This window comes from Patagioenas fasciata, chromosome 9, assembly GCF_037038585.1.
Source record: "Patagioenas fasciata isolate bPatFas1 chromosome 9, bPatFas1.hap1, whole genome shotgun sequence".
NCBI classification, from domain to species: Eukaryota; Metazoa; Chordata; class Aves; order Columbiformes; family Columbidae; genus Patagioenas; species Patagioenas fasciata.
The window spans coordinates 27,790,573-27,802,736 of record NC_092528.1 but is presented as its reverse complement, the minus strand read 5'-3'; the positions used below and the strand labels follow the sequence as shown (position 1 = coordinate 27,802,736).

At 40.4% G+C, this 12,164-nt stretch overlaps 1 protein-coding gene across 2 annotated transcripts in view; it reads right to left on the bottom strand.

Annotated features, from left to right (window-relative positions):
* The window catches only part of GOLIM4 (golgi integral membrane protein 4), a 31,399-nt gene that overhangs the window by 16,394 nt on the left and 2,841 nt on the right, over positions 1 to 12,164 (bottom strand). For both annotated transcript variants that reach the window (XM_065844609.2, XM_065844611.2), the window contains exons 2-3: positions 1,936 to 2,010; positions 620 to 669 (exon numbers count right to left, since the gene is read on the bottom strand). In XM_065844609.2, the coding sequence (XP_065700681.1) occupies positions 620 to 669; positions 1,936 to 2,010 (125 nt within the window). The remainder of the gene's footprint in view (positions 1 to 619; positions 670 to 1,935; positions 2,011 to 12,164) is intronic.

Below are 12,164 nucleotides of genomic sequence, written 5' to 3'. Positions count from 1 at the left end.
AACTCCCCAGGAAACCCATTCATCTCTCCACGTGCTTTGGAACGCAGCAAGGATAAATATGTTACTGCAACAGCAACGTGGTTTAACTTACAAACTGCTCCCCAGTTTCAACACGAAGTAGCCATAAAACCCTAATTTACTTGCTTTATAAAGAGTTCTCTACAGGTCTCTGGGTCCTTTGCCAGATCCAGCTTTCCTTCTGGCACTTGGTATATAGACCAAATTTTCTGGCTGTTTTTACACTTTCCAGTTCAAAGACCACGGGTTAGAAAGTTGTCGCTGTCCTTTTCCCTGTGGACTAAGCTACAAAAAGATTTCTAATGCTTTATTATTCCCCTTGCCCCTTAAAAACGTTAACATTACATTTGAACTACCATCATATAAAACGGGAGGATATCTTCTGAATTAATTTTCTGGAAAGATAATTAGGATCTCCTATTACAGTTCAAATACTTAGGAATTGCAGAGCACTTACACATGCAGAGCATAAATTGACTAAGTGAGCGCTCTTCCAATTAGGATTTTGTGAGACCTCTTTGAACAGTTGTAATTGCAACGCGGTTCCTTTTTCTTGCAACTCAAATAGCATCAACCTCTAAAAACGTGCACCAGGACTTACCCTCCCTTTATTTAGCGTTTCCTGTGCTTCTAGTTTATAAACAAGAAAATCTACAACATAAAAGAGAAAACACTGATGAAAAAAAGCCAGGGAGATTAGAATCTGTATATAAATAACATAACTTGCATACATAAATTCTCTTAAGAGCTGAATACTTATGCAGTTACAATTTTCCAAAAGATCTTTAAAACAAAACTATGGGGAATTTAACAAAATGCTCAAATTTTGACAAAATATTAAGTTTTGTAGCTTCATAAAAGATTTTAATGAAAAAGTTTCATATCTTAGTAGAGGCTCAAGACTATGGATGGGTAATTAAATCTGTTAGATGAGGCCCAGAAGTATTGTTCAAAATGAAAAGGACGTTCAGAAATGGTGCATTCTTGTATTAGGATAGAAAAAAATATGTATTTTAAAAAGTGTGAAAGTCTTGTCTAAGTTTAAATAAAACAAGAAATTCCCCTTCTGTTCCTTGATCCTTTTTTCAGGATTGGGAAGGGCCGATTCCCCTTGGCCGAGCGATGGGGCAGCTCTACACTAGATGGCACCACAAACCTGCTGAGAACCTCACGGTAAGAACAATTTCTTACGTTTATTAAGTTTGGCAAAAGTTGTTTTAATTCAGCAGCCCAGTCCTGGGTTTTAGGAAGAATACAGGCTGTAATCTGAAATTTGTAGGGAGTTTAGAACAACGAAAGAAAACTCAGAGGGTTGCATTCTGCTGAAGTTTCACTAAGGGCAGAGGTGTGAGAAACACAATGTGAACCAACATATTATCTGTTTATTTACTATGGTTGGACTTGATCTTAAGGGTCTCTTCCAACCAAAATAATTCTATGATTTCCCCCTCACACACACATATAACTTAGTTTTAATCACAAAAACGCACTTAAGTCTGTGTTTACTCTTAAGCATGTGTAAAAATACTGATTCGGAGTCTAATTTCATCTTGATGGAATGCAGGAAAATATCCCATGGTTTTAGTATGACTTTTATATTATCAGCATGCCAGAAAAGGATTTACACATGCCCGTATTCCACACACATGTCAAGTTTATATATGCTGATATACACATTGTCTGTGCATGCTATGTTGCAGTGATGTGTATACAATACTAAAAAGATGATTTATTTTGTAAAAGGTTAGACTGGAAAAAAACAAATGAAAAAGATGGATTAAAACACCATCTGCCAAGGTGGCCCTGCTAATGTGTTATATATTAGCAACTCACTTAAAATTGAACAAAATACATCTGAAGTTACTTTCTAAAGTAATTGAGTTATCTTCAGTGTCAAAGCGAAAAGCGCTTTCTTACCTTCTTTTGCTTTCTTATGTTCAAGCCTTTCCTTTTGTAATGACTTCTCTAATCTTGACCTGTGCTCGTATACAACTGAAAAGAGAAAATGTGTACACAATTCATTTTTAAAGTCATATATACAAAAAACCAGCCCCCCCAGCACACCCAGCGAGCATTGGCACAGAACAAAATACAAGTGGAATGAGGTCACAGGGTAAAGGACCATTTGTAGCATTTGGAGCAGGAACTTTTTCTGCCTTTTGCATGGTTTCTTGATCCCGAATTCTGGGTTGTTTCCATTGCACAAACACAGGCTGTGATAACATGCTCAGTGATTTGTTTATGGAGACAGTCAGCTGCGGTGGATCTACACAAAAGCTACCAAATCCTCTTTCCTTAGGTGTGCGGTTTCACATTTTCCCATGTTTTCATCCTTGTTTGTAAAGAGACAAGGAGATAAGACAGGACAGCCTCACTGGTGAGCAAATCCAGACCATCCAGGCCAAAATTCTGCCAAAAACTTGGACAAGTCAGTTCTCTGTGACCGTTTTTTTCTATTTGCAAATCACAGAATGTCAGGGATTGGAAGGCTGATCACTGAAAGCACAGACAACCTTATTTCTAGATTTCTAGATATGACAACCACTGTTGGTCACACCAATGGGTCCAACAGATGAATGTGCCACCCCTCAGCACCTGACAGGAGCAGATGCTTAATACAGAAAACACTCAAGGAGTTGTAGTATTTCACTTGGCACCTTATGACTCTCAAAGACTGCGGCACCCATGCGTCCTTTGTGCACACCATTCCAAAACGGATCGTACTTCTATGGCTTTGTTTCAATGTCTGTTGTACCCATGTGTACGTAGGCCATCCAACATCCTCTGGCAGAGTCCCACCACTCAGCTGCCCATAAAGCAGCATTTGGAACATCTGCTTTCGGATGTTTCTTGCAAGCCATGGGGCACATCAGCCCCTGTTGACCCTTTCACTCACCAGGCTGAAGGATCCCGGTCTGAAATGGCCTAAGTTTGCAGCAAAGATATTAATTAAAACTCCTGCAAAAGTACAATTGTATTTGCTCAAGCTCAGTTTTACCCAAGTGCTTTTCTCTGTCCAAATTAGAATTTGCACTCTTTAAAAGAGTTATTAATTTGTATGAATGGAAGGTGTGATTTTTTTTCCTTCAAAACTGGGAAACTCATTTTCTGAGGAGGAACCCATTGGTGAACACGAGCCTGTAACAGGAAGCATCAAATAACGATTTATATCTTGGCAGCCACAGAAAACTCCTCTCGCACCTTAAAACATGTTCCTCATTCCACCAAGTACATTCTGCAGGCTACGGGCTTATCTACAAGGGTTTATGTTCTGGCTTAGAAGCTGGATCGTTAATCAATCCTTGTCACCTATCTCTACTTTGCTATTTATTTTCTAAAGTCAAGGGCATCAGTCAAGATGAACTAATGCATCAACATCTTCCGCACCAAAACAGATGTCATGAATATTCACAAAGCCACCACCGAGTAAGCTTTCAGAGGAGGAAAAAATAAACGGCAGCACTGCAGTAATGGTTCAATTTAGGCACTGAAGATGCGAAAGGTGAATTACGCTGCAAAGGAACAGCGGTTCTGGCAGAGTAACGCGGGAGAGAAATGAAAATCCATAATGGGTTTCCCGTCCCACGCGATCAGGGTGGAAATGGGCTTTTTGGCAAACAGACTAAACCACAGATTCAGAGGTAACATTTTCCATTTCGCTTTGTCTGCAAGAGTGGCTTCCTCGGCTCCTCCCAGGGTTTTAACAAGCAGAGGGGTGGGAAACACTGCAGAACAAACCTGAAATGATAAGGGCAGGGAGAAAGGAGAAAGAGAATGGGATGGTTTGGGCTTTGGCATCTCTGCTGAGCTCTGGCTCTGCTCTCACCCAGCTCATCCTCACGCTGCCTCCTGCCCGACCACCTTTGGAGTCCTGGAACCAACCTGCAATGTCTTAAAACAGCCCTTCAGACAGACAAAAAAGCTTCCTCCTGCCCCTCTCCCTTTCTAGTTCATTTGCTGGTTGGTTCATTAATATTTTTCTCTGATAAAAGCCCACAACGTGCAACATAATGAAGATTTTTATTGAGAATAAATATGAAGAACTTAGAGCTCCCGTATGTTCTCACTTGCTCCTTTAGGGAGCAGGTTGCAGGTCAGATTTTGTAGGCAAATATATAGGAGTTTCTCTCTCATAGACATCAATTTTTCCCACCATATAGGAACTTCCTAGCTAAGAGTCCAAACTACAGCAGGGGATTTCTCCTTCACTACCAGCCTGAATATGAGTTACCTATTGTCATCTAATGGCTATTATGTGCTATTCCAAAGCTGGGATAACTGCAGGTATCAGTCTGATTATTTAAGTTACCTACTTATGTGAACAAAGAACATAAAGAATCCAGAGAGGTGATTCAGCCTCAAAGCCCAGAAACAACCGGTAACATCACAACTGGTTAAAACACCTCTCACCTTCAGCAAGGAAATATTTAACAGTTCTTGAACTGATCCCATTAAACCGAGTCCTTGATTTCAGGTTATTCTCAAGCAGAAAGTGGAGAAGGAGGGTATGATCCTTTATAGCTTCTCAGAAGGTTACACCACTCTGACCATTGCTGAGCGTTAACTGCAACACAGGGGTCTGACGAAAGCAAGTTTATTTAGCAGTCAGGGTTATTTCTCTTTGCTTTGCACCCCTAAGCACTAAAACTAGCATTAAGCGAAACAAGCCATTATTGTATATTTAAAAGAAAGTCTTTCCTATTTTACACTATCAATGATTCTGCAACTGTGTTACTTTGGTATTTGGTCTGTCAGGAGCACGATTCAAGACTCTAAAATAGCCCAGCTCCACTGTCTTACACACTGGAAAATTTAGATTACATTGGGATTTAAATATACATGATGTAAGGAATCTTATTCATTTCATTGTTATTATTTCTTATGCAATTCTGCAAGTTTTCTCTGAGCTCACAGCAATACCTTTCATTGAAAACCAGCGGATTTCAGCAGCCTTGGCAACATTTAGTGTTATTTTCTCTCGGACTGTGGCAGAGTTGAACTGAACCAGCAGCGTGCGGTAAACCACGCTGGCACTTTTCTAGTAACACTACTAAGGTCTGTACAGCATGGACTTGTCATAAAAACACAGTTAATTTCCAATTGTTGCCACAATTAAAACGTGAAGCCACGCAAATAGCTTTTCTAAGAGTAAAGCGTTTCCATGAGCCAAGAAGAATTCCTTCAATACAAGATACAGGATGGATTTTCTAGTCAAATGACAATAATAAATCAAATTATCTCAGGAGAAATTTCTTGACCCATGGGATGCTAACATTTCATTGTGGGAGAACATGTTATTAATACAACAAGATCTGCTCTCCAAGCTTCCAGCTCTGCATGTGATTAAGTCAGGGAATCTGGTTTCAAACAAGGAGATCCACTATTTCACCACCGATAATCTTATCAAAAAGAGATTCTCAGGCTGTGGGTAAGTCCTGGACAGGTATCAGGATTCCCCACCATCCTGCTCACAGTACACACGCCATCTAGTTCACAAACTCTCAATTGAGACTTCAGCAATAAATGGATATTGCGGTGACATTGCAAACATCTAAGAGACAAGGAAGCTTTCCCACAAAAGAGACCAGGAAAACTGTGGTTTAAGTGTAGTGCAAGAAAATGACATTATAGAAACCGTAGATTTACAATATATTGCACAAAATATTTAAGCCATCTCATATTTTACACCCTTGAGGTTTTCTGGTTTGAATTTATACGAAAAGGACAGAAATGAAGTTAAGAGAATGCGAAACTGTGTGCGAAAAACAAGTGTTTTTCTGGCTTAATTCTGGAACAATTCAGGGATGGACTGCTCTCGTTTTATTCACTGAAAACCACCAACAGCATCACAATTGCATTTACTTTAAAATAAACCCCTACACTTTTCAATTTACACCAAGAATGACCAGGCAATGGCTTTGCCAAATTACTGCCGGTCGCTGCCGAAGAGCAGAATCCCAACTGGCAAACTAAACCTTAAAAATACCCTCTGCTCTGAATTAATTCTCTTGTCATTTATGTTGCTGAGAGTTTTAATGATTTTAAGAGAGATGTTTGTGCCCATAAACCAGATATTTCTAAGAAATAGTTGCGGCCTCTATTCAATTATAAGGATGACATGAAAACTAATGTCTAAACAGGAGGAAACACCTACATTTAATAGAATGCCTCATGTACTCCCGTTCTTAGAAGTCAAGAACACCTCTAGGAAACAGATTTAAAAACAAATTGCAGGACACATTGGAACAGAGGGAAGTATTTATCATGCTGAAGAAGTCAACTGGAATAGCTGCTGCTGGAAAGAAAAGTTTGAGGAGGGGTATTAAATATGATTAAATATTTAATCCCTAACAGGCTTCAAGACATGACTCTATTAGGAAAGAGATCACGTTTTCTATCCCAGGAAAGATTTCTTCCAAGCTTGGGTGCCCCCATGGTTATGACACGCTGGGGCAGATGAGCATCTCACCTGCCATATGCTGTTTCCTACCCCACTTCCCAAAAAAATAAGACCTACCCCAAAAATAAGCCCTAGCATGACTTTTCAGGATTTTTTATGATGCTTGAATATAAGTCCTATTCCAAAAGTAAGCCCTAATTAATTTTTAAAAGTCAATCTAAACAGTGTCCAGGCAGCTATACATGTAAAAAAGTAATAAGTTTTGGAGCAAAAACTAATATAAGACCCTGTCTTATTTTCAGGGAAACAGGGTATATACATCTGTCTATCCTACAGATTTATTTTTTGAAGTGATGATAAACGCAAAGAGTTCAAACAAAACCTGCGTAGTGGTTTTTGACTTAAATGTCTTAAGGTTAGCAGATTTACTTCTAAAAAAAACCAATCTACTCCCTTTTCTTTGTATGATTTTCCTCTCTCTGTTATTCTGCCATTTTTGTCATGACGCCCCAGATAGTTTTGAAGGAAACACAGAAACGCTCAGAAGAGCTGCAGGGACAAGTTTCCTTCTCATATCTTCTATGAATATCTGGGGCTGCTCAGCTCCAGGAAACAATGGCCAGCTCTTTCCCTCAAAAATTGACTTTATTTTCAGTTTGATGCAGAAATCCAGTGATTCGAGCTATGTAGTGTTAGGATCTATGTAAAAGAACATATATATTTAGAAACAAGTGCAAAATCAACATTAAATATAGATTACGTTGGGTTTCTTCAAATATGTTTTAACATCTCTCCTAACTGAAACAAAAATTTGCAGTTTTATCAGAACGGAATACGGCAAAACCTGGTGTAATAGTTATGGTTATCACCTTACAAAACTGCTAAACCACTTCCTTAAATTAGCTCTTGAAGGCTCTAACAGAGGACTTGGCGTCAGCTCCCATTGTATGTTTTGAAAACCAGCATAAAGAAATCAACAGTTAGAGGTTCATGATGACTGTCAAACCTCAATATACGTGTCTGAGTGTGACAGATCCACTGAGGCACTGCAAATGGCATTGTTGACTGTGGTGATGTGGACAGGAGCAGAAATGGGCCACGCTTATCTCAACATCCCTATAATTAAGCCCTGGAAATGACCAACAAACTTAGGGATCTGAGTCACTTCAGGAAAATAAGATATTGGGCTTATTTCAGATACCTTAGCGGGGGAAAAATGTAGAGGGAAAGGTGGAGTAATTGCAGTTTATTTCTTAATTAATCATAGAGCATCACAGAATTGTTTTGTTTGGAAGAGATGCTCAGGATCAGTGAGTCCAACCAACATCTTGGGCGTTTTGGTTTATGCCAGATCACCAGAAAAAGATCAGAATTGCATCCAGCTCAGAAGCCCCTTCTTGAAACAAGGAACAGCATTCAGCAACAGCTGAATTCCTTAGGTGCTTACCTCAGGCTCCAACATGACTAGAAATTCATGACCCTGAATGCTAAAAATCCCAAGAAAAATCACCCAACAAAAGAGTCCGCCTTCATTAGTTGTTCTGTATAGTTTGTTTTTTTTCCAGTAAGCTGAATTATTTAGCTTTCATTACCCTTAAACCTCAAAACAGCACCTGACTTTCGGCAGGACGGATTTAATTACTTTTTCTCTGCAAGGATCCTGTTCCAAACAGAGCAAAGTGAGCTACATTAGCCACAAATTGCTGGCAATATCCTCCTTGCTATAGAAGAGCTGCTATAATGCACAGTCCAGTCTCAGGGTGTGGGTGGAAACCTGACTCACAAGGTTGTCCCACCCAGGCTGACAAGTCTGGATCCTACCCAGCAAAACGACCGGCCCGATGAGACAACGTGTTTGGAATGTCATACTTTAGAATTCAATCATTTCTGCTCACGTAGGAGGTCATTCCAGTCCGTTGTTTAGGCTTTGGTGTTAACAGTAAAGCATTTATCTTAACTGAACCGCTCCGAGTGCCTGACTTTCAGACATTAACTTCTAAGTTTTGTCAGTACAATCGCAATCTCAACCACTCTAAAACTCTTCCGACATCGTGGGCTTCGCACAGCCAGGTATCGCTTAAGCCACGCTGTTGGCCACAGGATTTCTGGCTCGGTTTGCAGTTACAACTGTCAGATTGTGACCGTGGCTGTTTCATTCTCTGCTTCTCTACTGGTCTCTCCAGTGATGTTTTAGGTGATGCAGAAGCTTCTGTCAGACCTTTCCCTGGTAGGAAATACGTGACAAAAGATGATTGTCGAAGAAAGCGGAATGCAAACTCACCAAAGCATCTACCCATCTCGCCTCCCTCAGCTCTGAAGTGTTCATAAACCCAGAGTGATCAATCACTCACAGGCTTTAAAAAGCTTAACTCATCATCAGTTCTGTCTTCTATCAGCCTGTTATCTACCAGGCCCAATATTAAACCAGGCAGGGGGAACAACACAGCCCAGGGAACAAAACCAAACCTTCCTGTTACCTCATGCTGCTTAATGCTCCTTCAGACCATGTGCTCTGTGATCCGCAGCCGAGATCCCAACCTGGGAGCAGATGTGACCTTGCAGCACAGGTAGAAATTTATCCTGGAAGTATTTCTGTACACAAGTGATTTAAGGGCATGGATTACAGGAATGGAAATAAAATATAAATATGGGCATTTGCTCAATTTATTTTTCTAGTGATAGAAGTCAGTTGCTGGGACTCTTGCTCACTGTGGATCTGGGAGCAACAAAGCAGCTCCCTGAGTCAACTGAACCGAACAAAGATCCAGCACCTTGGCTGTACTGGGATTATGAAGAAATCTTAATTCCAGATAACCTGAAGTCTTCAGATTGAGCTGCACTATCTAAATATACATTTTATACATATATGTACATACAAATGCATAGATGAATACACATTTACAATATATTTTGCGCAAATGATTTCAAGTTTTCAATGCATTTTAAGTATTTAGAAAATGCGAATAGAAGTACGAAAGGCAGATTCTCAGATGACGTTACAAACCCAAACATCCCACTTTAGGAAGCCAGGGATGCTGTATTTGCCATTTCACACCGTGCTGTACATGGTGTTGAAGGACACCCATGTATCAACAGCACACAGAGAATGAATGGCTACACCACAGTGCTACCACAGGCCTTTCAGATCTCAGATAGCACCAAAACATGAGCAAAATAATCACCGCGGTGTCACGTGCAATCTGAAACTAATGGGACTGACAGGAATTCAGGCTGCTGTTATCAAGGAGAACAACCAAACCATAGAGGAACAGTGTAGATGTAGCTCTACTTGTGTGATGCATATGAAAAATAAACCATCAAAAGATCTCTTAGTTCTTCCCAGCTCTGCCAGCTTAAGGGACAAGTTTAAATAGAGCACAATAAAAGAGGGGTGAGATAGTGAAGTACCTCCGCATCTGTATGGACTTCACTAAGAACAGCTTTGGCATCTACATAATCAGCATGAGGGCAAGTATAATAAATATTAGCCACTAAAGTTACACAAAACGATGCTCTAGCACTGGGAAGCATCACGCAAGTCTCTATACATTGAGCTGCTATAGATCTGATCAACTTCTAGCAGGTCACCTCCAAGGAGGGGCCTCGGTTTAGGACAAACGGCACAACAGGCACAGAGGAATTCTACATTTGCTTTTCAGCTGGTGCTTTCTAGTGCTGGATCAGAGAGCTCTGAGGACATCCACACCTTGTCCATGGGCAACCTCCAAACTCCAAAGTTCAGAATCCCTGCTGCGTTGGCTCCCAAGATCACAGCCTGCACAGGGGCTGCCTGAGGCCATCAGATACGTTAGGACTCCAAGAGAAGGAGCAGGAAAATTAAAGTAGTAAAAGGCACTAGATGTAGGCTGTTATTAGGATTAGGGATTAAAACAGATTAAACAGATTAAAACAGTACACAAGGGGTTACACTTAATACCCGGAGGATGAGAAGACAGAAGCTGGAAGGGCTAAAAACCCACTTGTAGATACATTAAATCTTAAAGCAAAGATACGATCAGGTTCATCTACAGCAGTCAATGCGCTTGTGTTCTAACAACTGAAGTCTGTTCCTGTACGGCCAATAGTTTAAGACTTGGCTTGGCACATCTTTCTAGGACGCAAAGAGTGTGAAGTTTTGTTTTTATCATTTGAAGAAATACTGAATAATATTATCTTCATGTTTCAAATATACATCACTCAGAGAATGAGATTTAAAAATAATCATCTTACTGGGAAGATCAGGTTCTCTATGAACGACCTTATAGGTAACAACGACTCCAGGTTTTTTAGCACTCAAGAAATTTTGTGTCCTCTCCAAATTTTCCCTCTGGTGTTCCCTTTGTGGGTTATAAAAGCATCCTGGCTTTCTCCACACCCACCAGAAGTTGGCTAAAGAGATAAACATGCCCAAGTTTGACATATTTTCCAAATACAAAATCTTCTACAACTTGAGCTGTCTGAAGGGGGTGACCTTAAGATGCCAGCCTCTCCAAAGCAGTTATTCTTAGAGTGTTCCCCAAGTCTGCCATCCTTCCAGTTGCACCCTGGTCTTATTTCAAGAGGCACAAATACTCATTGGATCAGGCGCACGGGCTAAACACTTTCAAGACCTCTTCCTGCACCATTTTTCAGTGATCTGTACGTTCTGCCTTGGTAGACGAGAGTGCTATTTTCCCACGTGTACAGATTTAGCCTGCTCCACCTGCTGTGTCTGAGCTAAACAAGGCAATGAAAAAGATAAAAATCTAAGACAACCGGCTTTTCAAGCAAAAAACAGAAAGCACTGCTCACTCAAGCATGAAGAACTGGCAAGTACCAAAAAGGTTCTTATTACCTGTGTAGATTAAAAAGCTAAAGAACTGTGCAGAGATAGAAAAACAGCAGAGGGGAGAGCAGGAAGCCAAGGGAGGCTACACCTTGAGCTACATCTGAGGATCACTCTTAATATCTTGGGTTGACCAAAGGCATTCAGGTCCAAAACCGTGACCTTATACATTAATTCAGGACTTGCCTAGATTCTTAAACATTTCACAAAAGGACCCAAGTTTCATCCAGAAGCTGTAACGATGTTTCTCTGTGTACAACAAGGAAAACAACTGACTTTGTAGGCACCCGTAGTCACAATAATGCACAACCAAAATTCAGTTAACAGGTGATATTTCACTGTCATCCAAGCATTTCAATCCAGCTGGCCAGCCCAGCACAACACAGCCTCAGCATCCTCAAAAGGACAACTTTAAGAAGTTGCCTTTGTTGTTTTTTGTAATTTAAAACAATAAAAGCCTGCTGATGAAATGTTTCTTCAGAAAGTGGAAATCCAAGATTCAGTTCCCTCCTCAGCTTGTAATGAGCTTTACAGTCTTATTTAATCAGCCAGCAGAGAGCTGTAAACACTAAGAAATCAATCCCTGTTGACACAGCCCCCTCTTTTCCTCCCAGCAATGCTATATCAGTGATCTTGCCCTTTAACTGATTCCCGATTAAAGGATTTCAGAGTGCTCCCATCACACTTCAGGCCCCAAAGTTGTCTCTAGACCAGTATCTACAGAGAAACTGATCATGCTGCATGGAAAACATACATTGAGCTGCTCTAGCAGTGACATATTTTGTTGTTCTCATAAAAGAATCATCTCTGGTGTTGTTAAGGACAGCAAAGAGATGTAACCCAGGTGTTCTTAGAGGGCTTTTTTGTTTGGCAACACAAATATTGTTGATTTAAAATGCAGGCCATTTAAAAATTACAAGT